Consider the following 24295-nt stretch of genomic DNA (forward strand, 5'->3'; position numbering starts at 1 on the left):
ATAAGACAAAAAAAGACATGTTATTCACCCTACAGTTTGACAGTTTTATTACTTTTTTTTGTGTTTATAAGTTTGAGAGTCTTAATTTATTCTTTAAATTCACATACTTTTGCATTAATATATGTAAAATGTACCATACATAATCAATATGTTTACAATGAATGCAATGTTATATTTATCAACTAATGTATAATGTCAATTTTGACACAAGATATAATATCCAAAAATGAACCGAATGGATACAATAGTAAAATAGATTTTTCAGTATTTAAGAATTTGAAGAAATATATACTTGTTGGATATATATTTTGTAACATTTGTATAGCCTACTTCTTTAATCTTATTGGTAATACCGAATTTAAATGAATTATACCCATGCCTTCTGCCAATCAGTACCTTTAAATGTCCCAAAAAGCTTTTCCTCATTTTCCTTCTTTCATAGAATGTAGCCTATTACGTAGCTTATTTGTTATACATTCAGCATTCATAATTCATTCATTCATTCATTTATTATCAAAAGGGTCAGTGCTTCATGAAATTACAGATGACTTTTCTTTAGATGGATTATACCATTAGGAATATCTTTCATTACATTATACATGATCTGCTCATAGGAAAGGATTCTCTCTGTCAGAGCTGGATGATGGAGGACTCTTATTGTGAAGTCTTTTATTTTGAAGTCTCGTGTCGCCAGTTCTCCAGGCACAGAGAGAGAGGCAGAGATAGCCCGACGGACACAGTACATAGTAGTGGTGTAGCTACATCGGCAGCGGCAAGTATGAGAGGAGATAAGTTTACAGGGTGAGCTAGGCTGGTTGGCAGCCGTTGTCGCATTCTCAGAGAAACAACGCAAACCGCTGGACGCCGAGAAGTCGCGGGACAGCCCGTGAGACTGGAAAAGATAACTGGTGGATACGAAAGGTTTTTGGATACCGAGCAGCGGCAGCGGCAGCAGGAGCAGGGCGAGTGTGTGAGTCCTTCGGCGGCGGTCCCGCTGCTAGCGAAACATGAACAAAAACCACCGAGTGCCGAGCAACCGTTCTCTGAGTGCCGTGGAGGTGAAGAGCAAGGTAACAGTTACAATGGAGACTTCTTTTTCTGTTTACTTGCTACCTTTGTAGTCTTAACTATCCCCAATGATGATTACCCTGGCTAATTTAGCCTGCTAAGTGGCTTGATAGCAAGTTATGATGTCGCACAAATGACATAGATACAAGCTAAAGCTTTACTAGCCAACACAGGTTTTGTCACACTGACTAGCTCGCTGGTAGCTCGCCATACTTAAAACTTTGATGTTCGTGTGGTGTAGTTTGATTCTTGTTGTTCTGGGTAAGTTTGAAGGTCCATGTCAGCTGACGCCGCAGTGAGCCAGTGTCACCTGTCACAGCCACTTCCGCCACTCCTCCCTGCTCATGTACCAAATATTGACTCAAAGTTTGAGTCAAGTTTTCGTTTCAGAATCACCCCATGTCATTATGTAAAATGAGCCCGGTTTGACGTGTTAATAGCTGCCTGTTATGTTATTTCCCGGAGCGTAAGATGTCATACGGCCTGCGACAGGCTCATGTCTCCTTCCGCGACAGTCTGTCTGCCACCTGCCTGTGGCATGGCTCTCTTCATACATCCGTGATGCTTACACACAGATGCTGAGGAACGGGCCCTCAGGGCGCTCTTTGCTGCGCAAAACTAGTTTTTTAGAACTACGTAATGTTGACACAAACTGACTTATCTATTGGTGTCACTACTTACATTATTAACAGATACACTTTTTATCCCCAAAGTAATGAAATACTCTTGATTTTACTTTACCAAATGATGGCACTTACCAGAAACAGGACTGTGGCCTGTCCCCCAACCTAGAGATGATATACTTGTGCTTTGTAGCTACTCCATGCATAAGATGTCCAGGTTGGCAGAAAGTTGTAGATCATCTTTTGTCAGCGCTCGGCAACAGTAACCACAACACTTGGTACTTCTCATCACCACGACAGATGGGACATTGGGCCATGTGTCTCAGTTGCTTTAAGATTAGGCATCTGCAGCCATTAATCCAGTCAGACCACACTGCTTACTACATTACTCATATGCCGGCAACATGCTCTGTTAAAATGTATGTCTGCTGAAAACACAAAGTCTTTCTTACAACCGAATACAAGCATTCTGCCAGATATCTTGATTAGACAATGCTGTTCAGTCTTCAGTCAGACATACTGCATCCACAAACACAGAAATATAGAGATGCACACATTCCAAATTCCACATTAATATTTCATCACATGCGGTGTGTGTTAGCTTTTCCACATGGATGACAGACTCTTGCATACAGCCGACAGTGCTTTGGAAATTAGCTAGGCTACTAGAACAGTGTGTACTCATCAGTAGAGCTTCACAATTATGACTATGATTATTTTGATCAATATTGAGATCCCAAATAATTATCACATTTAGTAGTGCGAAGCCAAAATCGGGATTACGATTTTAATATTCAATTATTGTGCATCCCTACTTATCAGTCACAGCCCCAGATCTCAGACTCTTTAAAGGGGTGTTTTTTAATATTCTGTGCATACATTGCAACCATAGGCTTTTACTAAATCCTGGCTATCTCACGGTTTCCTTGGACCTTAATTAACAAGTTTCTCAATCTCCCTCATACCCATGTGTGTTTGTACAGTAGTGCTCACATGTGTCTGCCTGTCTGCTCCATCCCAGTTTGGTGCAGAGTTTCGTCGGTTCTCACTGGATCGGTCAAAGCCGGGCCGCTTTGATGAGTTCTACGGCCTCCTGCAGCACGTGCATCGCATCCCCAACGTGGAGTTGTTGGTGGGCTACGCTGACGTCCACGGGGACCTGCTGCCCATCAACAATGACGATAACTACCACAAAGCCATCTCCACTGCCAGCCCTCTACTCAGACTGTTCCTGCAGAGGAAAGGTAAGCAAAGAGGAAGTATTTGACCAAAGAGTCACTTTCCACCTGTTTAAGTCAGATCTGCTTTCCTATGGAAATACAAACAAAAGTCTTGTTAGCTTTGAATAGTATAGCTTAGAAATACGGAATAAGCTTTTGAACAGAAAAATCTGTTTTTCAGCGTTTGTGGATTTTGTCTAGATAATCAAAAAGATACCATTATAAAAAAACCGCAGTATCATCTTACCTGTTCCCTTTATCAGGGAGCATGCTGCTCATGTATTTTGCCCTCATAAAGCAGCTAGAAAACAAACAATACCCCTGTTCTCTAGCTATGTCCTTTGGTGTCTCTTTCTGACCCACATAACTAAAGGTCAGCGACCTTTGCTGAGAATTTGTTTCCCAAAGGCAATCTCTCTGTAAGGGCTGGACAACACTAAAAAACAGTCATAAAGAGTAGAGGAATATTTATTTATATATTGTCCTCACTTCTCTCTGACCACCATTTATCAAACTGCTCAGGGGGTACTTATCTGATTTAGAATATCCTGTTTCTTTGGAATGGCAGTCACACAGGAGTTTTTTAGTTATTACTGTGACTACATACAGTACACTTCTTTGTATACAAGACTCCTTGTTTCTTACTCCCTCACTGGCTCAGGTACTGTATAATCGCTGACAATATTATTTGTCCTGCTTACAGTATATGGTATCACAGGGAATTCCTTTATATTTTCAGGTACTAGGGGAAGTGTGTGTGTATATATGTGTGTATATATATGTGTATATATGTGTGTATATATGTGTGTATATATATGTGTATATATATACTATATATCTCTTTTATATCTGTGTTCTGTGTGTGTGGTGTTGGTGTGTGATGTGGTGTGTGTGTGTGTTGTGTGTGTGTTCGTGTCTGTCTCTCTCTCTCCCCCTCCCCCCCCCTCCCTCCCTCTCTCTCTCCCCTCCCCTCCCCCCCCCCCTCCCCCCCCACCTCTCTCTCTCTCTCTCTCTCTCTAACCCCCCCCCTCTCTCTCTCTGTCTCTGTCTCTCTCTCTCTGTCTTTTTCTCTCTCCTCGTCTCTCTCCGCTCTATCTCCTCTTCCTCCTCTCTCTCTCTCTGTCTTTGTGTGTCTCTCTCTTCCTCTCTCTGTGTCTCTCCTCTTTTTGTCTCTCTCTCTCTCTCTCTTTTTCTCTCTCTCCTCTCTCTCTCTCTCTCTCTCTCTCTCTCTCTCTCTCTCTCTCTCTTTTTCTTTTTCTTTTTTTCATCTCTCATCCTTTCTTTCTCTCTCTCTCTCTTTTTCTTTTCTTTTTTTCTCTCTCTCTTTCTTTTTCTCTCTCTCTCTCTCTCTCTCTCTCTCTCTCTCGGTCTTTCTCTCTCTTTCTTTCTCTCTCTCTCTCTCTCTCTTTTTTTTTCTCTCTCTTTTTTTTTTTCTCTCTCCTACCTCTCTCCTCAATCTCTCGCTCTCTCTCTCTCTCTCTCTCTCTTCTCTCTCTCTCTCTCTCTCTCTCTCTCTCTCTCTCTCTCTCTCTCTTTTTTTTTCGCTCTCTTTTTTCTCTCTCTCCTCCATCTCTCTCTCTCTCTCTCTCTCTCTCTCTCTCTCTCTCTCTCACTTTTTGTTCTCTCTCTCTCTCCCCCCCCCCCCCCCCTCTCTCTCTCCTTTTCTTTCTTTCTCCTCTCCTTTTTTTTTTTTTTCTCTCTCTCCTCTTCTCTCCTCTCTCTCCTCTCACTCTCTCTCTCTCTCTCTCTCTCTCTCTCTCTCATTTATAACATACATATACACATATCACATACACATACACATACACTAACATCAATCACATCCACACACATACACACACACATATATATATATATTATATATATACCCTATCTATATATATATATATATATACACACCACATGTTCATATGTATCTATTAATATGTATATATTATATATTAATATATATATATATATATATCTACTATATATATATCTCTATATATATTATATAATATATATTGCATTATATATACTATGACTATATATATGAATATATAATGGATATGCAATTATATATACTCTATATATCTCTTCTCTCTCTAATATCTCTATATATCTCTATATATATTATCCTATCTCATCTCCTATCTCATATTCTCTCTCTCCTCTCTCTCTATCTCTATTCTCTATCTATATATCTCTGCTTCTTTATTTATCTATCTCTTCTCTCTCTCTCTCTCGCCTCTTCTCTCTATCTATCTCTCTCCTCTCCTCTCTCTCCTCTCTCTCTCCTCTCTCTCTCTCTCTCTCTCTCTCTCTCTCTCTCTCTCTCTCTCTCTCTCATACTCTTCTCCTATCTCTCTCTCTCTCTCTCTGCATCTCTCTCTATCTCTCTCTCTCTCTCTCTTCTCTCTCTCTCTCTCTCTCTCTCTCTCTCTCTCTCTCTCTCTCTCTCTCTCTCTCTCTCTCTCTCTTCCTCTCTCTCTCTCTCTCTTCTTCTATTACTCTCTCTCCTTCTTCTTTCTTTTTCTCTTCCTTTCCTCTTCCTTCCTTTACTGATATTTCGTGAGTGTGACCTGTTGCATGCATGAGGGACCCCAGGGTCTTGGGCTTGGCCAGGGGAGGTCTGCTGGCCAGGGCAGGTTCAGCCCCGCGCATCTGTTGTGTTTAAGCCTGTCTCGCTGTGGCCATATGACCCTATAGAAGCTAAGCCACTTTGTCAGGAGGAGATTAGTGGGGTCAGTGTGTTGCGCTGCATGGGGACGTGGTTTCAATTACAACAGCTCCAGACACTAGCCCCACACTGGGCTCACGCTGCTCACAAACACAAAAACACATGAAAACACAGTCATGCAGGCAAGCAGGCATCACACATAAGTCATGGCACTCGCACACGTCACACGCACTGCTCGTAGAGAAGATGGAACAAAGACAGAAGACGCACACATCTACTAATGCAGCCACAACCCCCCTGACCCCATTGCCCTCAGACCCTACAGATTTGTCTACACCCCATCACCTTACAGCTAAGCAACCAGTTGGTCCCAGCTTTAAAGGCTCTGCAGTGTGCAGATGCAGCAAATTGTCAGCTTATAGACATTTATTATCATTATCTATAGTGAGTTGATATCTTCTCTATGTTGGGGATGAGAAGTATGTCAGGCCAGGGGCCAAACCTTTAAAACACTGATCGCTGAGCACTGTTAGTCTATGTGGAAAGTATCTCATCTTTGATATCAAACTGACAAAGGATGACATTTCTTTTTTTTTTTTGGAGAAATAGTTTTAATGATAGTACTTCATGATGTTGTTGGTTATCAGCACAATTTACTTGGGGTGTGAATCTCTAACCACCTCACCATTCCATTTTACTATGACTCACAGCGCTACGATGCGATTATAAAACAGTTATCGATGCATCTTGATACACCATCCAATTGGTTCAGCCATAAGGCACGTACATCCCAGTCTTACAGAATAGTTGGAGGTGATCAGTTTATTGTTTTCTCTCCATCAAGACATAATCTTTCAAAAGAGAAACGATGCATCTAATAATCTTTTTTTCACCCCACCCCTACACCAATAATAGATGGTCCTTTCTTAAAAACCCTCATTTAGCAGGCGAATCAACTCTAAACTCTTTCATGTTATCAGCACCATAGGGGGAAGGTCATAGTGGAGGGTCACACAGTGCAACCACAGTTATCAGCTCTTGACTGCTGAGTTATTCCAGTTTGTGTGTTAAGTGCACCACAGCGTCAGCATCAGTCCAGAGTTTCAGTCTTACAGTCACAAATAAGGCCATTGGACGACTACTATGTCCTTTGAGACTGTAACTGAGCGATTATGTAAATGTCTTAGATGATCAGTGGTCAGATGTGATGTGTTTGGTCATTCTTGCATAAGAGCAGGACTTCAGACAGGGCAGCAGTCAGGGCCAACGTTTGTTGCAACTTGGCCTTTATGGAAAAGTGCTGTGAATCTTATTACACAGATATCTGGGGAAATGTGTTTGGAGCTAATAAAAAGAACTTCATCTCCAATCTCAGTGATTGTAAACAGGTTTCTGACAGACGATATCTGTAATTTGTGTGTATTTAAAAAAAAAAAAAAGTGTCTAGTCCCGGCACAGTTCAGTCCATGTGTGTCATGCAGGGTTATTTTTGGCACAGCATTTTATTTGTCTGGATGGAGGACTAAATCCTACGTATATCCTCGGCTAGGTGCTCTGTGAGTGTTGTTCATTCATTGATGTGCAGATGGTCCAATGGACTGATGGATGTTTGGCTGTGAGTGTCTGTGATTGTATTGATGTGGTCTGGTTCTTGAATAATGCCTACATTGTTGTTGTTTATGCATCAACGCAACATCACTGACCGGCCATTGACGTTGTATTGTTTGCTGCTGACCAATGGTGTAAGTGTTTGTGCCTATGTGTGGACTACCGGACTCTGTCTGTGCCAGTCATTTTTCAAATTGCTTTAACACACACACCCATATAATTCAACAGCACTGGGGAACCCCTACACCCCGCCCCCCCATCCATGAACGATGTGTTGATGATCATTGAGTTGGCAGTGAGGTGTCCACTGTTTACTGGTTGTCGTGGCAGCAGTGAAGAAGCCTGTTCATAGGTGGATTAACAGTGCTTGAGTCTCTTTAAGGCTGATGGAGCTACAAAGCATGCTGGGAGCGGTATTGCTAGCATTTTAAAACACTCTCTTAAAGGCATACTTAGCTAGTGGGTGTCATTTAGATTTTCTTGATTCTGATTCAGATGGCGTCTCTGACATGCACTACTCAAAGTTCCTACAACTATGAGAATGTCAGACATATCCAAATAACAAATTAAGTTGCAGAAAGACTCTTTAGACAGACCTTAAAGAGATGGTTAGGATTTTTAAAGTGGGATTGTATGATGTGCTTATCCATAGCCAGTGTCGGGGCAGCAGCAAAAGTGTATGCTATATTTAGAAATGTTTAACCACGTCACCTTGCCGTTAGACAATCCTTTCCAACAGGGAACTGCAGCTGTTATATCCATCTATGCTCTCTTCAAAAGCCACCAAATGAATTGAAAGAAATAAGTAATTTTACCTTGCAGAACAGGGGAAATGATGGTCTCCCGCTCCCTCGATCTAGTTAGTTTGTGTTATTGTGTTTCTTTGGACAAACCAATCAATGAAGTAGACCAGCACTCCTGTGTAGAATGACTGTTTTTTGTCAATGGAGTCTGGTTGCTTTGAAGAAAAGGGCTGTCTTACAGCAAGGTAAAGCAGTGAACATATTCTAAATATAGCATACACTTAAACTGATATTGATTATTTTAGGTGACTATAATAAGTTTGGCTGCTGCCACAGCAGTGCGTTCCTCAGCTTCCTGCTGGTACTCCTGTCTGTTTCTCCAAACTGGGGGCCATGAAGTTTTTTTTCTGAATATTATTCAGAATTAATTTAATTACTCTTTGAACTTGCATTATTATGCTATTATAGTATCATTATAGAGGCGTTAAATGGTCTTAAAAGGACAACAATATCGTTTATCGCAATTATTTTGGGGACAATATATCGTCCAACAGAATTAGTTATTGTGACCGGCCTACTTTGTAATACATGGCTGTCAGAAGAGATTCTACTGGTTTCAAGTGACGTCATGTTTGCCTCTATCAGTCGTCCAGAGCATTTGCGCATGCACAAAATACTAAGTTTCTAGGTTGTAAACCATGTAGTGGGTGAAACTTTTCAAGCATTCTCTCAGGGCGTGGGTTTGCTTGGTGACGTTGCTCATTGCTCACAAAGTTTCGGTCCTGAATAGCCCATAACTCTTACCCCAGTAAGGTAGAGGAGAAAGGTATGGCAAGGGTCAAGAATGCTTGTATTTGCGTATCCCAGCAGGGACTGCCCAAGTAATTAGTAACCAGCAACGCATGAATCATCCCACCAGAAAAGAAAATTTACAACACGGTCAAAGTCTACCCACCCTGCAAAGCAAGCATTAGAGCAGGATGTGTTAAGAAATGTACTGAGTCTGGTAAGCAAAGGAAGGGTCACTTAAAGTGAAAGAGATGGGCTGATAGAATGACGGTCGCAGAGAGCCAGATGAAACGAAGAAGACAGTGTGGGTGGAGGAAAAAGATTTGATGGAAGAGACGAAGCATAAAAGTCAGAATAAGTGAGGACGCCACAACATGTAAGGAGGGAGAGATTTATACTGCGAGCTCGAGATGATAGGATTAAAGCGAGAGAGACAAAGCGCTGGCAGGTGTAATGGATGAAGCACGGGAGAGAAGTTTAGGAGCACGATCTGTGAACATAATAGAAATCAGCTACCTCTGCTTGGGAAATCGCAAGTTTTTCCACATAACTTGAATTATTCCCTCCCCAGGATGCTGTGAGGGAACGATGGGTTTGCAGAACTGGAGGAGGAATGCGGGTAGTAGGAACCAGATCTGGGAGGAATGAAAGGGAGACAGAGTAAACAGTAGTAAATAGGTGAGTAATGATAAGGTATTTTTAGGCAAGGCTGTAACTAGATGTGGGGAAAGGAGAGGAGATTGTGAGTGTGATAGGAATGCATAGAGACGAGAGGAGAAGAGAGCAAGAGTAGAGAAGATAGATGATAGAGAGAGATAGCGAGAGAGCTAGAAGAGATCGAGCCGAGAGCTAGAGAGAGGGAGAGCTAGAGAGCTCGAGAAGATAAGAGCGCTAGCGCTCTATCCGCTCGCTCTATCTCTCTCTCCGACTCGCTCGCGCTAGCTCGCTATCGCGCTCGCGCTCTCTCTCGCGCCTCTCGCTCTCTCGAGAGAGAGAGATAGAGAGGAGAGAGAATTTGGGTGGAATGTGGGCCAGGCTCTGATCACGTCTGCTGGCTAAATTAGACGGGACAGGAGGCCAGACTGGATGTTTGGCTCCAGAACCCGGCTCCGTCAACAGGGGGTATAGATGGGGAGGGAGCGAGAGGTCGGTTAGAAAGAGTGAAAGAAAGAAGCGGAGAGCCAGAGAACATTTAAAACAAGAGAGAGCGCACAGCCTGGCAAGCTAAAACCTTACTCTCTACCCTGTGAAACCTGGCTCTATGAGACTTTATACAGGCTGCAAGAAGTGTGTGTGTGTCGGGGTGGGGGGCGGAAAGTGAGAGCCCAGGCTCTCTGTTATAGAGACTGTCAGAATTTCTCAGCTCAGAGTTGGTTAAGGAAGATGAATGAATAGAGGCAGGGAAGGAAACGGGTGGAGCTCTGCAAAAAAGAGAAACTGCACTTTGGACCAGTGGGCAAAGTGGACTGTTGACAACTGCAAACCATAAGAGAAAATAAAAAACAAGAAAGATGGTGGGGGGAATAGAGGGAGGGAAAGGCAGGGAGTGAGCTCTACAAATAATAATAAATGCTGGCCCATATATTGATCTCACACTGTCTCACCACTGTCTAACAAAGAAAGGAGTGTATAGTTATTCATTTGTATTTAAAATGAAAATTGTGGAGTTGGTTTCCACTCAAATGTGAAGATGTATTAGAATATAATAATAACTTATCATTTTGGCTTGCGAGCAGACCAATGTATTGCTTGGTGATTTTTAATTAAAGCATTCTTTCTGTCCCCTGGGCACTACAGCGATTATTGATATGAAGCATGATAACTGATATGCTTATCTGTGAATTTCTTCCAGCACGCCATCCTAGCATATTTACCCTGGCTAGCTACGCACCGTAGTCAGCAGCAGGCTCTGACATGCCGCTCCAAAACACTGTTGCCTAACTACTGTCACTGTTTGTAGTTGATCTGCTCCTTATCCTTTCTACGTTCAGACTCTTTACACTTTTAGGAAGCTATATAGAAATTGATAGGCTTTAGGAAGAGATCTCTTTATGGCCAGGAGGAACAATTGCTGTGACCTTTTAATCCTGTCACTGTACATATGGGCAAAGTAGTATGGATTTTATTGCACTGGTGCATTTTCACAAATGTATAATGCTATTAAGTCTTTCATTGCTTTACTACAGTACAGTGGGCTAAAGGTTCATCTTGGCAATGAGAAATGTGCCTCAGTGGTCTGATCTAACTGCAGGTTGGCTGTGTTGTCTTCCAGAGCCAGATGCTGAAGGCAGGACAGAGCCAGAAGCACAGAGTCCCCCTGCCCGTCCCTCCCCTGTAAAGTCCCTATTCAGACGCGTGAGCGACAGGCTTGTGAGAATAGACTTAGGTTCCCCCAGCCCACGCGGCTACTCTTCCCTCCCTTCTACTCCGCCATCTTCCCCAACACCCTGTCCTTCCTCTCCCTTGTCCTCCTGGAGGCTACGTATAGCAGGGCTACGTAGCAGGCTGGGTTTATCAGACCCAGATTTAGCCACCTCTTCCCAGCCTCCTTCCTGTAACCCAGTACTGAAACGCACATCCCCGAATGACCCGCCCCTGTCCCCTAACACGTCCTGTCCTAAGATCAGCCCCAGCCTCAGCCCCAGGCATACCCCTGCTCCAGTCTCCATGCCCATTGCTGACTCCTAACAACATGTCTCAGTCTCTCATCAAATCAATACAGTCCCAGTCCTGGCTATTAACCCTCGTTTCCAGGTGCTGCATCCCAACACTGCCCTCAAAGGACCATTGAGTCCTGTGCTTGAATTCAGGTAGTAGTAGCTGTAGCTTTAAAGGACTACTTCACCCAAAAAAGACCATTTCTATATTAAATGCTCACCCCGTGTTACTTTGAATTCTTGAAGAATCGAAAAAAGGATAAAAGACTTGAGTTGAAGTAGATGGAGTCTGTGTTTAACAGCAGCAAAACTTTATCAAAACATTCATTTACAAACTCTCTCACAACTCGTGCAGTATATTCCAAGTCTCATTTATCCAGTCGTGTGCTCAGGACTTCCGAAACGCATGCATTTTCAGTAAAACCTTACTGTTGAAAAAAACCTGCATAACTTCTGCATAGACAGATCTATCGACTCACACTTGCGCAGGCGTGATTCTTATACTTAGTTAGGTTTAGCGATATCCATGTGTTTGTGAAGTAGTGAGCATACAATGAAATGAGACTTGGATTATTCTGCAAGAGTTGTGTGAGAGTTTGTAAACAGATGTTTTGATATAGTGCTACCTTTTGATACAAGTGCCGCCCATTAACTTCGTTTGATTCTTTGATCCTTCTTCATCGTGGAGGCATGAGAGAAAAACTAACTTTTCTTCAAGAGTAACACAGGGTGGGTAATTGATAACCAATTGAGAAGTATTCCTTTTTAAATTCACAAACAGAGAAAGGTTCAGAGCTACAAAGAAAGAGAAGAATAACGGAGGCAGAAAGAGGAGAATCTGCAAGACCAACAGGGACAGACAGAAGTGGAAAGACAAAATAAAAAAGCTCCTGCTGAGAGATGGACCAGAGAGACTGAGGGGCAGATTGAGTGAAGGACACAGGGGATACAAATGGGAGGGAGAGGAGGCAGTGCAGGAAGGAGAGAGGTGTCTATGTCAGCACAAAGTAAATTGATGGAATTGCTTCATAATGCAGACAAGATGCACACACACACAGAAAAGGGCTGTACATAAGTGTAGACTAAATAAAAAAATATAAATTCTGCATCAATCGTAAGCTGTGTTAATTTGTACACTGCATACTGCTGCATTAAAGCTGCTCTTCCCCACAATGTAGATTTTAGTTTGGGTATTTCTTGATAAATGGCTCCTGTCAAGACGGAGTAATAAAGCAGGACTGATGAGTGTAATGGAGAATTCATGAGTGAGATTATATGAGGAGGCCTTGAAGCAGGCTATTGTTCATGACTGAAGTCTTTTGAATTATGGATTTAATAACTAATTCCTCAAATTGTCAGCTCAATTACACATCAAGGCTGTGTCTCTACTCCGGCTTGCCTCACATCAGCTGCATCGTCCTTTCCCAAGCGCCTCCCTCATATCACACTGTGATGTGTGCAGTCTGTTTTCTTGCTGTCCCTATTCCTCCCAGCACTCTCTCTTTGACCTCCCCCTTCCATCTCTTTCTCCCGTCTTATCAACAGCATTAAGGCACTTTTATCTGGGCTGTGCCAGGGAGGTATGCTCACCACGCCAGGAATAGTAACCCTCCGGGAATTTACTCCTTTGAAGGTTTTTTATCACCTCCTCCTTTCTTTTCCTTTCTTCTCTCTCTCTCTCTCTCTCTCTCTCGCTCTCGCTCTCGCTCTCGCTCTCTCTGTCTCTGTCTCTCTCTGTCTTTCACCCTCTCTCTCTCTCTCTCTGTCTCTCTCTCTCTCTGTCTCTCTCTCTCTCTGTCTTTCACCCTCTCTCTGTCTCTCTGTCTCTCTCTCTCTCTCTCTCTCTCTCTCTCTCTCTCTCTCTCTCTCTATCTCTCTGTCTCTCTATCTCTCTGTCTCTCCCGCTCCCTCTCCATCTCTCTCCCCTGCTCCATCTGTCCCTCTGTCTCTCTGTCTCTTGCTCTCTCTCTCTCTATTTCTCTCGTGCCCTGTTTCAAGTCTTCTGTTTTACACCACCCCTGGTTTTTCTCATCGACACAAGTTCACATTGACACACGGGTACACTCCCATCCTCCCCCCCTCCTCCCCCTCCTTGTATCACTCTGTGTCAGGAACACCGTGGCACTGGCTGCGTGGTGAACGTCAAGGCTTGTCATAAACAAACCTGACTGTTTCCAGAGCAGCACAACCTTCAACAGCTTGTCGATTTCTTCTTGTTTTTCATACTGGGATCCTTGAGACGTGTGATACGTTTGGATACTGAAGACGGGTTTCATTGGCAGCAATTGTTATTCATTATAAACAAAAATAAAGACTGGTCCTTTTTAAGCAAGCTTTTAGCTAGAATGCTACTTATGCATGTTTCTGGACAATATATGAGACAATTTATTACAGAGATTAATATATCTTTGTGCTGTGACCTTGTACGTAATGCTCCATACTAGGGTTGGTCCGAATAGTTTGAAGCATCATTTGTAATTATGTTTTTGCTTTTTAATTTGCTCTCCGGCTTGCTGCATACAAAGGCAGGCACGCACTGACGAATTCTATTCAGTAAAGAAAGTTGGTGTAATAAATATAATACTAATTTATTCAAATGAATCACTTGATTCAAATTTAAAAATGTCTTTGAAGATTGTATTTTTTTTTTTTTGGTTGATGACATCATAAAATATTGAACCTTAATAGAAGCTTCAAATGTAAAAATAAAATAAAAAAGACATTTGGTACAGCTCATAGATCACTAATTGTAATTATACAGGTTTAGTAGGAGCAGTGGAGATTGTTGTATTTTCACATTAGTTTTTTCACTCAGAGCAGCTGCATAAGTACCTGAAATATAAATGTAGAGTCCGTAGTACTATAGTAACCGTTGTAGTGGTAGTACTTATACCTGTCATGTAGCTCCTTCCTGATTGTGTTGTGTGACACAGTATCAGGTTTGCCTGATGCAGCCAGCGCCCGGGATGACAAGTACCAGGAAGTAATGTATTTTTTGGTGTCTTTGTTGTTCAGGGATCATTCTGTTACAAGGAAAGCTTGGGCTTTGTCACGCTGCATCATCGTAGTTGTAACACTGTAACTATTAGCTGTTACTGAAGAAGGGACTGTAATGAGAGTGTAGGAGCAGGTGTGTGCATGAGTGGTACTAGAGAAGGAACTATATTGATGGGCACTGAAAAAAGTTTGTCAGATGTACACTTGTGGAGGTTTTTATTATCTAATTTTAGAGCATACTAAAATAGGGAGCACCTCTGGGGTCACATGGTGGATTTACATATTTGTGTGCTTATTGTTTTGTTTTATTTTAAGGGTTGATGTCCTGGACTTTACCTGTTGTCAGTAATAATAATAATAATAAGTTTTATTTGTATAGCACCTTTCATACAAGAATTTCAGCCCAAAGTGCTTCACAGCTAAAACATAACAATTAGTACAAGGACAGAATAAGAGCATTTACAGTATAATAATCACAGTGATGATGTAAATGAGTCTGAAGTACCATTATAAAAATAGCCAAATTAAAATAGTATAAAATAACATTGGCACACCATTCTTGTAAATGTTTTAAACTATCAGGGCCATATTTTGAAAGTATGAGATCAACAATGTGGCCCCTGTGGCCCTTCAACTGGTTTGTAGTGAAACCAGTTGTGAAAGAAGAAGCCAGATCCTTTATTTACGTAAAAAGTAGTGATACGACAATATAAAAGAAAACATTTATTAGCAGTAATTTTAATAAACGTAAAGTATTCTGTGCACATGTATTGTGAATTTAACAAATCCGCTCACAAAGAATGATTTATACATAAAAATAGTTTTTCTACCATGTGACCCCAGAGGGGCTCCGCACAATAATTATTTTCCACAAGTAAAAAACATATTCTCTGTAATATCGTTTGGTAGAGATAAGTCGTTGGTGTCAGACAGAGATAATGGTGTCTATAGCTGTGGCGTGTTCTGAATGCCTGCAGATATTCTGAGCCATTAACGTTTAACATTAAGGGCTCCTTTTTAAAGCCTAAGTCCAGAGTTGGTGAGTGTGAAGAATAAAGCACAGAGGAAGATGATGTGTTCAACCAATGCATGCCAGTCTGCACAAGTGCTTGCCTCTCCTCAGGCACAGTTGTTGTAGTGCCTTCAATGTCAGGATAGAGATGCATTAGTTAGGGTTTGTGTGTTCGGTACATACTACAGGGAGGAATGACTAAGCATCACTGCATGTGTGTCCTCACTTGTGACGATGTGTGTTGGGTTGTTGTTTTCTCCTCCGCTGCTTCGCTTCCTTTGCCCCTCACTGACTCTATTCAAAGTGTGGGAAATCAAAGCAGCCACTGCATAGTTGGAATACCTTACCTGTGCAGAAACATGGCAAGTGCAGGGCTGGGGATTATGTTTTTTTTTAATTCAGGGTTTGTGAATTATGCCTCGAGTACCATACTGATGCACTGCAGGTGTGTCTTATATCATGGTTATTGTCTGAGGAGGTGAGAAGCCAACAGAGCTACTCTGTTAATGTGAAGTTAAAGCGGTACTCCAGTGATTTTAATATTGCACTTCATCAAAGATGGGGACTCACAAGAGATAGTTGAAAACAAAAAAGGTCAAAAATCAAAGGGGCAGAGGCTGGAGACTCTAAAAACACTGGATCCTACATTTCCCACAATGCAACCAACAGCGTCTTTTCGTTAAACACTCTTTACCTGGTAAACTCCATGCCTTTCAAACAACATGTTAATAAGAATATAAATAACAAATCACTAGTTTATATAACAGACTTTGTCGCCTAACCCCAGCAGAGTTAACCCTGATGACATCACTACGACGTAATCCGGGTTTATTTTCTCGGACTTGACAGGGATCCTCCAGAGCCTCAGAAGACGGCTGCTTATCCATGTCTAGTAAATTGACCGTTCATTAAACTCTTACTATCCCATAAGTCCGTGTATTAGGAGTGTGGAGGGTGGTGTTTTTTCCCCCCACCTAAAAATAGAAGCGCTAAAGTGTAAGGAATGGCTTAAATGTGTTTGTCTGCTCTGAAGCTGCAAACATAAGCATGTCCGGCTAACTACCTGCATTGGTAACGTAAACCTGTGTTACTTAACTTCCAAAGCTAAGTAGCATTTCATACTACATTATTATACTACATTACAGGCTACATTGAAAAATATTTTGTTGCAAATTGGTCAATAAATGTTCCTCTCAAACATTGGCATTATAAAACCCTCATAGTTGACCTTTTCTTTCTCCAGTTAATCATTCGCCAAACCAGCTGCATGCACTCTCTGGCTGCAGCCTGTATTTACATAGCACAGAGTGAATACAAGGGAAGCTATATATGCACTATATATGCAGACTCGTACAACAGCAGACACTAAATAACCTCTCAGCTTCTTAAATACATTGTCTCTTCAGCCATTAGCCAAACAGCTTCTTCACCGGCTCATGTTGAATTGTCCTGTTGGCTTGTTCAGATCAGGTCAGATCAGATCAGTCGGGTGAAAAAAGTGCCAAAATGACCTAAAAGGTTTACATTAAAACCCACATTGTTTCAAAGCCTGGTTGTGGGTTGTAGCCGTTTACTATAATAACGGGCCACATGCACTAATTCTGTGCCTGGTGCTGTGATTATTGCACTTGCATTGGTTTTATTGGTAGACCACCGATGGTGCTCATATATTGCCATAATGCAACAGAGGTCAAACCGGCGTGCATATAAGGAATACATTTACTGTATGTGCATAATTAAAGTGAGTATAAGGAAAGGGGGGCAGAGACACGCACGTTACGTAGGCACAGAAATCACTATCATGTTTCCAATTAAATGTTGTAATGACTTGAGGGCACAGACTCAGGATGAGAAGGGAGGAGGACATTTACATCACTCGGAAGCTCGCGGTGTTCTGGTGTCCTTTTTTCATTGTAAATTTAAAGTTTGGAACATTTGATGGTAGATTTACTCACAAAATGTTTGGGAGCTTCATATGGAATGTAACAATGATCGAGGTCATGTCCATTTATCCATAGCGTAATTATCGTGACAGGCCTACTTGCTTGCCAATTGAGTTAATGTTGTATTATGTGTGTGTTCGAAGTCTACTCTATTCTGTGTTGCCTACGTGTGTAATCCAGTACCGGTCTCATGTATTTACAACAAATGTAGTTGTCTATTTTGTAAAACAGTGTGTTATATCATACTTCCAGCGTATTATGTTTAGTTTCACTGGGACAATTGGTCTAGGGTAATTCTCCAGCCTTGTGTGTACATAGAAAAAGTGGAAACAAAATGAGGTAATTTGTACTTTAACAAATGAGGAACAGTGTGTGTTTACATTGTGCCGTGCCTGTAGGCCTTTGCAGCCAATTAGACTAGAGATATAGAGAGCTTTGCTTCTGTGCGCTAATGAGCCATTATGTAGCTAGGCCTTTTCTGGGTATTGAGTCTCACAGTGCTGCCATTCATTAGTGCTCTGGCATCATTGCTAACCACAGATAAACCGTGTGTGTGTGTGTGTGTGTGTGTGTGTGTGTGTGTGTGTGTGTGTGTGTGTGTGTGTGTGTGTGTGTGTGTGTGAACACGTGCTTCAGTGTTCTTACATATGTTGTTTCCACGTGTGTCCGGGCTGACACAAGCTGTGGTCAGGAAGCTGAGTACGGATTGAGACACGGTGTGTCTGTGTGAGTGGCCCTGAGGGTCCATCCTATTCTCTTTGCTCCACTATAACTCTATTGTCTGGTCTTTCATATGGAGGGATGGTTTTTAGATGAAAAGAAGTCTAGAGTGAAATGAGATTTGGAGCGTCACCTTCTCCTATGTGTGACTGCACTGCAAGAACAACCCCTGTGTCAGTGACGAAGAGAGACGTGTGTGAGTTTTGAAACATCCACCTGTAAGCACTTTTTTCATAATGCTCCTCTCTATGGCAGTGTTTACGTGCATGGCGAGGATAAGGCATGTCGACCGTTTAAACAGGAACAGAGCTCAGAAGACTAGCCTTGTGTTTTAGCATTTTGACGCCACAGTCTTTTCTGAAGCTATTGTTGCCGTATTTGTTTCTCATGGGGAGTTGGCCCATAAGGTCAGGCCTGGCAGCGATATAGTAGTGTGTGTGTGTGTGTGTGTGTGTATACAAACACTAGACTCGCGCCCCATGGGAACTGAAACAAGAAGCCACCGCTCTTTCTCGGGACAGTTGATCCTTTGTTTTGGTTTTCAGGATGGAGAGGGGAGTGGTGGCGTTGCGTACCTGTCAGAACCTGAGAGCCAGAATCCTTATCAGCCACCTGAATTAATATTTTTCCATATTACTCGCACACACTCACACTCGCATGGAGAGACAAACAGCGAGGAGAGAAGTATTCAGATTGGCAGAGCTTTATTTATAGAGCACTTTCATCTAAAAACAGACTTTATAAAGTGCTGTAAAAACAACAAAATGTGAGGAATATGGAAAAGGTGAAAAAATTGAGGACATATTCAAAAGAAAGATGTTAAAAATAACACCAGAAATAGACAAACACTTTGACTTTAACAAGCTGGGGACTGGCAAAAAATAGAATGAAAGTCACAAAGATGTTAATGTTTGGCTTGTAATATGCTGGTTAACTATTAGGGAGCCAAGGTCTAGTTTGTTCCTGACTCACCTGGCCAGCCCTCGGTTCTGTGTTGGTATCAGCCATGTTGGGTTAAAGTCTAAAGCAGCTTGACAGTGAGTGAACACACTTCCTCCTTAAAAATGTACATAAAAAAGGGCAGGGTTATCGAGGCATCCCGGTGACTCATGCAGCTAAAATCTGACCATAATGTTGTTGGTGTGCCCATTTTGTTTTGTCAAACCCTCTCTCATCTGAAAAATAGAGATTCCACAAAATATTTAAGGGACTAGTTTGGTAAACATGCATATTCGCATATTTATTTTATTTATTTTATATATATTTATTTGCTTATTGTTAGATGAGAAGATCAATCCCTCTCTCTTATCTCTGTTAAATATGAAGCTCCAGCCAGGAGATGGTTAGCTTAGCATAAAGACAGAAAACTGTTATCCTGGTTCTGTCAAACAAATTTGCCTCCCAGCGACTCTAAAGCTCCCTCACCTACACGTTACCATATGTTAGCTATTTGTCAAAGCGTGCAGATGAAGTGCTGGGGGTTGGACTGAGCGCCCGGTTGTTGGCTGTGGGGGCATTTTGCATCAGTACGACCTGAGGGGAGTTCTGGGGATGAGCGCCTTGTGTGTGTTCAGCACTGACACCCTGCAGGGATGCCTCAGGCAGAGAGCTGCTCCATTGCAAAGCGTTATTCATTCTCCTGAAACTATATGATGCAACGCAGTGTCAGCCTGAATAACAACCTGATGTTTAATTAGCTTTGTACGAAGTTAATGGAAACGTAGGCAGCTTTGGTTAATGCACGTCCTCTTTGTCTCTTTGTTCCCTTTTCTTTCTGCCACTGTTTCTCCTTTTTGTCTCCATGCCACATCTTCCTCTTTCTCTACTTCTCAATCTTAAACTTCACAGAGGAAGCTGATTACACGTTTGGCACCAACTCGCTGACCAGAAAGAAAAACACGGTGCTTTCGGCGGTTCTTCTGCGGCCCGACGCCACCAGGAAAAAAACACCGGTGATCATCAGCCTTCCAAAGGACTTCCGCCCCGTCTCCTCCATCATCGATGTTGACATCCTCCCTGAGACGCATCGACGCGTTCGCCTGTACAAGCACGGCCAGGAGAAACCGCTGGGCTTCTACATCCGTGACGGTTCCAGCGTACGGGTCACTCCGCAGGGCCTGGAGAAAGTCCCGGGCATATTCATCTCTCGTATGGTGCCCGGCGGGCTGGCGGAGAGCACCGGCCTGCTCGCAGTCAACGATGAGGTGCTGGAGGTGAACGGTATCGAGGTGGCTGGAAAGTCTTTGGACCAGGTGACGGACATGATGATCGCCAACAGTCACAACCTCATCATCACTGTCAAGCCGGCCAACCAGCGGAACAATGTCGTTCGCAGTGGTGGAGGGGGAGGCGGCGGCGCGGCGTCTGGTAGCTCGGGGCGCTCGTCGGACAGCGGTGCCAGCTACTATGGCTACTCGTCGCACGGTGGGGTCGGTGCCGCGGCCTCCATGCCGTCGCACATCATCCAGAACTTCCCCGTCGGGGAGCCGGAGAGCGACGAGGACGACGAGGACTTGGTGATCGAGGCAGGGGGCGAGGCTGAGCCAATCAGACGCGCCTCCTCAAACTACAGCATGCCCTCGCTGCCCCGCTACGAGCCGCACCTCAACCTCCGCGCTGCCGCAAGCTCCACCTCCGCCCTCTCTATCAACGCCAACGGAACTCTGCCAACCAGCGGCAGCAGCGGATCACTAAGCAACGCCAATGCCACTTCAAACACGCCATCCCCAGACAGAGCCGTCGACAGGCGGAGTCTGGAGGAGGACGGCACTGTTATAACTCTGTAGCTGGGCATTCACACACTAAACACTGGAAACCAGAGAAAGACAAACACTCACATGCGTCTACTGTGGGAGTCATGCATCAGCTAATCAAACACGGAAACATCCGGCTCCATCATACAGCGACTGAACCTGAAGAGCACAATGAGTAGTGTACATATTAAATCTCATTATGACACCTACATATTTGTACATCCAAGCATTTACACGTCTGCGGAAGATGATTAGGGCCACATGTAAAAAGACAGAATCCTGACTTCCTTCTCAGAATTCTGACTGATTTTAAACTTGGACGTTATTCTCAGAATTCTGACTTTAAATTCAGAACTCAATAACATGTTTCACATGTGTGCCTGATCCTCTTCCGTACACGTCAAACACTGCACTCCATACTTTTCTCCTCTACATGCCAATGACCACGCATGTGTGCCATAGTGGTGGCCCCCCCTCCCCCGCCCAGTTGTGAAAAAATGTCAGACAAAGCGGAGTAGAAGAAGTGTAATTCGATGCCGCCCTACCCTCCACTTCATTTCTAAACCATGACAAGCACTTGTTTTTAACCTGGGAACTGTTGTTACGCTGAGCTTCCACAAGAGGGCAGAGATGAGACATCACCATGAATACATGAAGGTAGAAGTCCTGTGAACGAGTGAATCTCCCTTCCCATAACAAACACACACTGAAGCAGGATTTGAGCTTTTGGCATTTGTTGACAATCTGTCTGTGATGATTTGTATGCCTTGGCTCCCCTGCACCCCTCTGACCACAGCATGCGATTGGTAAACGGTTGCGGTACTTTCCACACAACAATCGACCAAGTGCTGAGATCTGCAATAATACTGTAGTTTTTATGGGAGGAGAAACCACCTAAAAAAACCAAGTCTGGGTTCTTTGTGTTGGCTCTTTTTACCTGTCGTGTTAATGACTCACTGATAATGATTGGATTTGAAGGTTGATGATTTTGATAATTCTTGGGAGCAACTTTTCTTTTGAAAATCCCTTTACCATCAGGCCTGTGTTTTGTATTATTTGAATATTTTGTGTCCGTTTCTTCTTTTTGTACACTCTACTTGTACCTCACAAGTGACTGTATGACCAGTCTCCATCTGACCAACTGGAAGTTCCAAGTCCCTCCAGTAGAATTGCTCTTCCTAACTGGGAATGGGACATCTTTAGAATTAATTTCCCTCCCAGATTTCCTTCATATTGCACTCCCTCTCCTCTCCACGACAAGGGCTATTTCCCCTGCTGCGTGTGTACAAATGACAAAATGTGAATGTGATTTAATATTTTTGTTTGTTTTCTCCCTCTCCATTCTCTGTAGACCACGACTCAATATGTCTTCTCTCTTCGCTGTACAATATATTCATCTCTGTTGTTTTCTAGCCAGAGTTCACTTGGATGTGTCCCGAGACATTCACGTATGAAAAGTGTTCTGATCCACTTCCTTTCTGTGTCTTCATTCTCATTGAATTCAATTAATGACACTCGGAGAGAATATAATTAACAACTGTGTTCAGAATGCTACTAAATGTTGACTTTGGGCCTAAACGGCAGCTCAATAGCTGGACTCTACTAACACTATTAGCAAATACAGTGACAGAAGTGAGCATATATGAGTAATAGATAAAGTGACGAGAGAAGCCGCCTGTATCTCAAAGTACGCCCTGTCAGATTGAGTCATATTTAATCAGACTTAAGATACACTGGGCACAGACTGATCCCCTTGCTGTATTTGATAAAGGTGAGGCAGGTCTGTGTTATTACGAGGCTGTAATGAACTTCTTCTCAGCAAACACTCGACTGACAGATTAGGCCTAAATTTGAAACATTACAACTTTATTTTTTGGGGGAAATTTAAAGCTGCACTAAGCACATTTTTTATTTTGGGCTTTATAAATTAGGGCTGTAAAGAATAGTTGGAATCTTTAAAGCATTATTTATAGCGTTGACGTTCAAATTCCAAATCAACTGCTGCAGGTTTTCTTTGCATTTGTTTTAATTGATTCTGTTTAAACCTGGTATTGCTGCACAGTTGCAGATAATGATTAGGCTGCACCAGTCAGTGTTTCCCCCTAGATTTATTCACGCTTGTGTTTCACCGAGTGTGGGGCTTAGCCTCTCCACACACACGCAGACGAGAGGCGAGGCAGAAGTGAAGGTAACTTTGTCTGTACCCGTTACAGACAAAGTTATCTTTCGGTTGTGAATGGTATTAAACTATTTGTAGAATTAGATTCAGAGTTGTTTACGAATCGTGTGATCCAATAACTCCAGAGCGTTAAAATCCAAAAAGATGGATGTAATCATTTCCAAAATTCACAACATCTTTTTTATCTAACCCAATATTCTGCTTCAATACGTATAAGTTGGCGTTTAGCCTTTCAAAAACAATATTTCTACTGGGGGCAAAAATCAGTTTGCTGTCCCGCTTGCCACAAACAAGGGGAGGCACACACTGACGAGTTATATTCATTAAAGAAAGTTGATTAAATAAGGGTGACATTCATTAAAAAAGAAAAGAAACGACATTCAGTACAAATGTAAAAATACAATTGACTTGTGTTTAGAGTTATTCTGAATTCACCAACAGATGTTCATAATGCAGCTTTAAATTGTATTTGGGATGTTTTCACTTAAGTCAACAATGAATTTGCTGATGAAACTCCTCAGAGATGTGAGCTCCTGATCGCATGCCATGAAACATTCTCCTCCAGTAAGAAGTCCTTCTGGTCACCTTCTAGTTCCTGTAATTGAAGCGGATCCATAACATTTATTAGAAGAACATATATATCCATTAACCTTACATGCCTCCCTGAAGAGGGAGCAGATGGTCTGTTATTTCCCTTATTGATTTTCAGCATTTACTCTGTTGTTAAAAGTCATACCATTGATTTTATCTCGCTCGCTAAAACATGGTGGACTGGACGCACACTCTCAGTAATGTTTATTGGCTTCATCTGAATTTATGTGCACATGTAATGGAACAGTACATTTATACAGATCCTCATCACACTAATGTTTATTCTAATGTTTATTGCTTGAATACATCCCGACCGTGAATACCTATGACTGGAAACCAACACATCCACTATTGTATTTCAAGCTATATGTAAAAGGTACCGTCCTTCATGGTACACACAGTCCTGATGGGACTCTGTCTTCTTTCTTTCCCGACATTAAACAGTAATGAATGGTACTCTGAATGGAAGACTTTTAGAAATCAATGTTAATTTATTTCCTTAATTTCTAACTTTACCACAGGACTCTGGGATTGTAACCACAGTGAAGTTATTTATTCTCTAATAATGTGTCTGCATATTTTTCTTTCTTTGTACACATTTTATGACTTTATTTTTATAACTAATATGTTTTTTGTTATTTCATGATTGTTGTTTTGATCGTAAATCTCATGGTAGATGTTATTGCCCAATAGATGATTTCAGTAGGTGATTTGACATGGGCGAAAGCAACAG

At 42.4% G+C, this 24295-nt stretch overlaps 1 protein-coding gene across 1 annotated transcript; it reads left to right on the plus strand.

Moving 5' to 3' along the window:
• Positions 1–705: 705 nt before the first annotated feature.
• Positions 706–24018, plus strand: pard6b (par-6 partitioning defective 6 homolog beta (C. elegans)). Its single transcript, XM_029436030.1, has 3 exons — positions 706–1070; positions 2713–2935; positions 19888–24018. Exons 1-3 carry the CDS (start codon positions 1008–1010, stop codon positions 20823–20825), a joined length of 1224 nt encoding a protein of 407 aa, XP_029291890.1. The 5' UTR covers positions 706–1007; the 3' UTR covers positions 20826–24018.
• Positions 24019–24295: the final 277 nt, after the last annotated feature.

This window comes from Cottoperca gobio, chromosome 7, assembly GCF_900634415.1.
Source record: "Cottoperca gobio chromosome 7, fCotGob3.1, whole genome shotgun sequence".
Classification (NCBI taxonomy): Eukaryota; Metazoa; Chordata; class Actinopteri; order Perciformes; family Bovichtidae; genus Cottoperca; species Cottoperca gobio.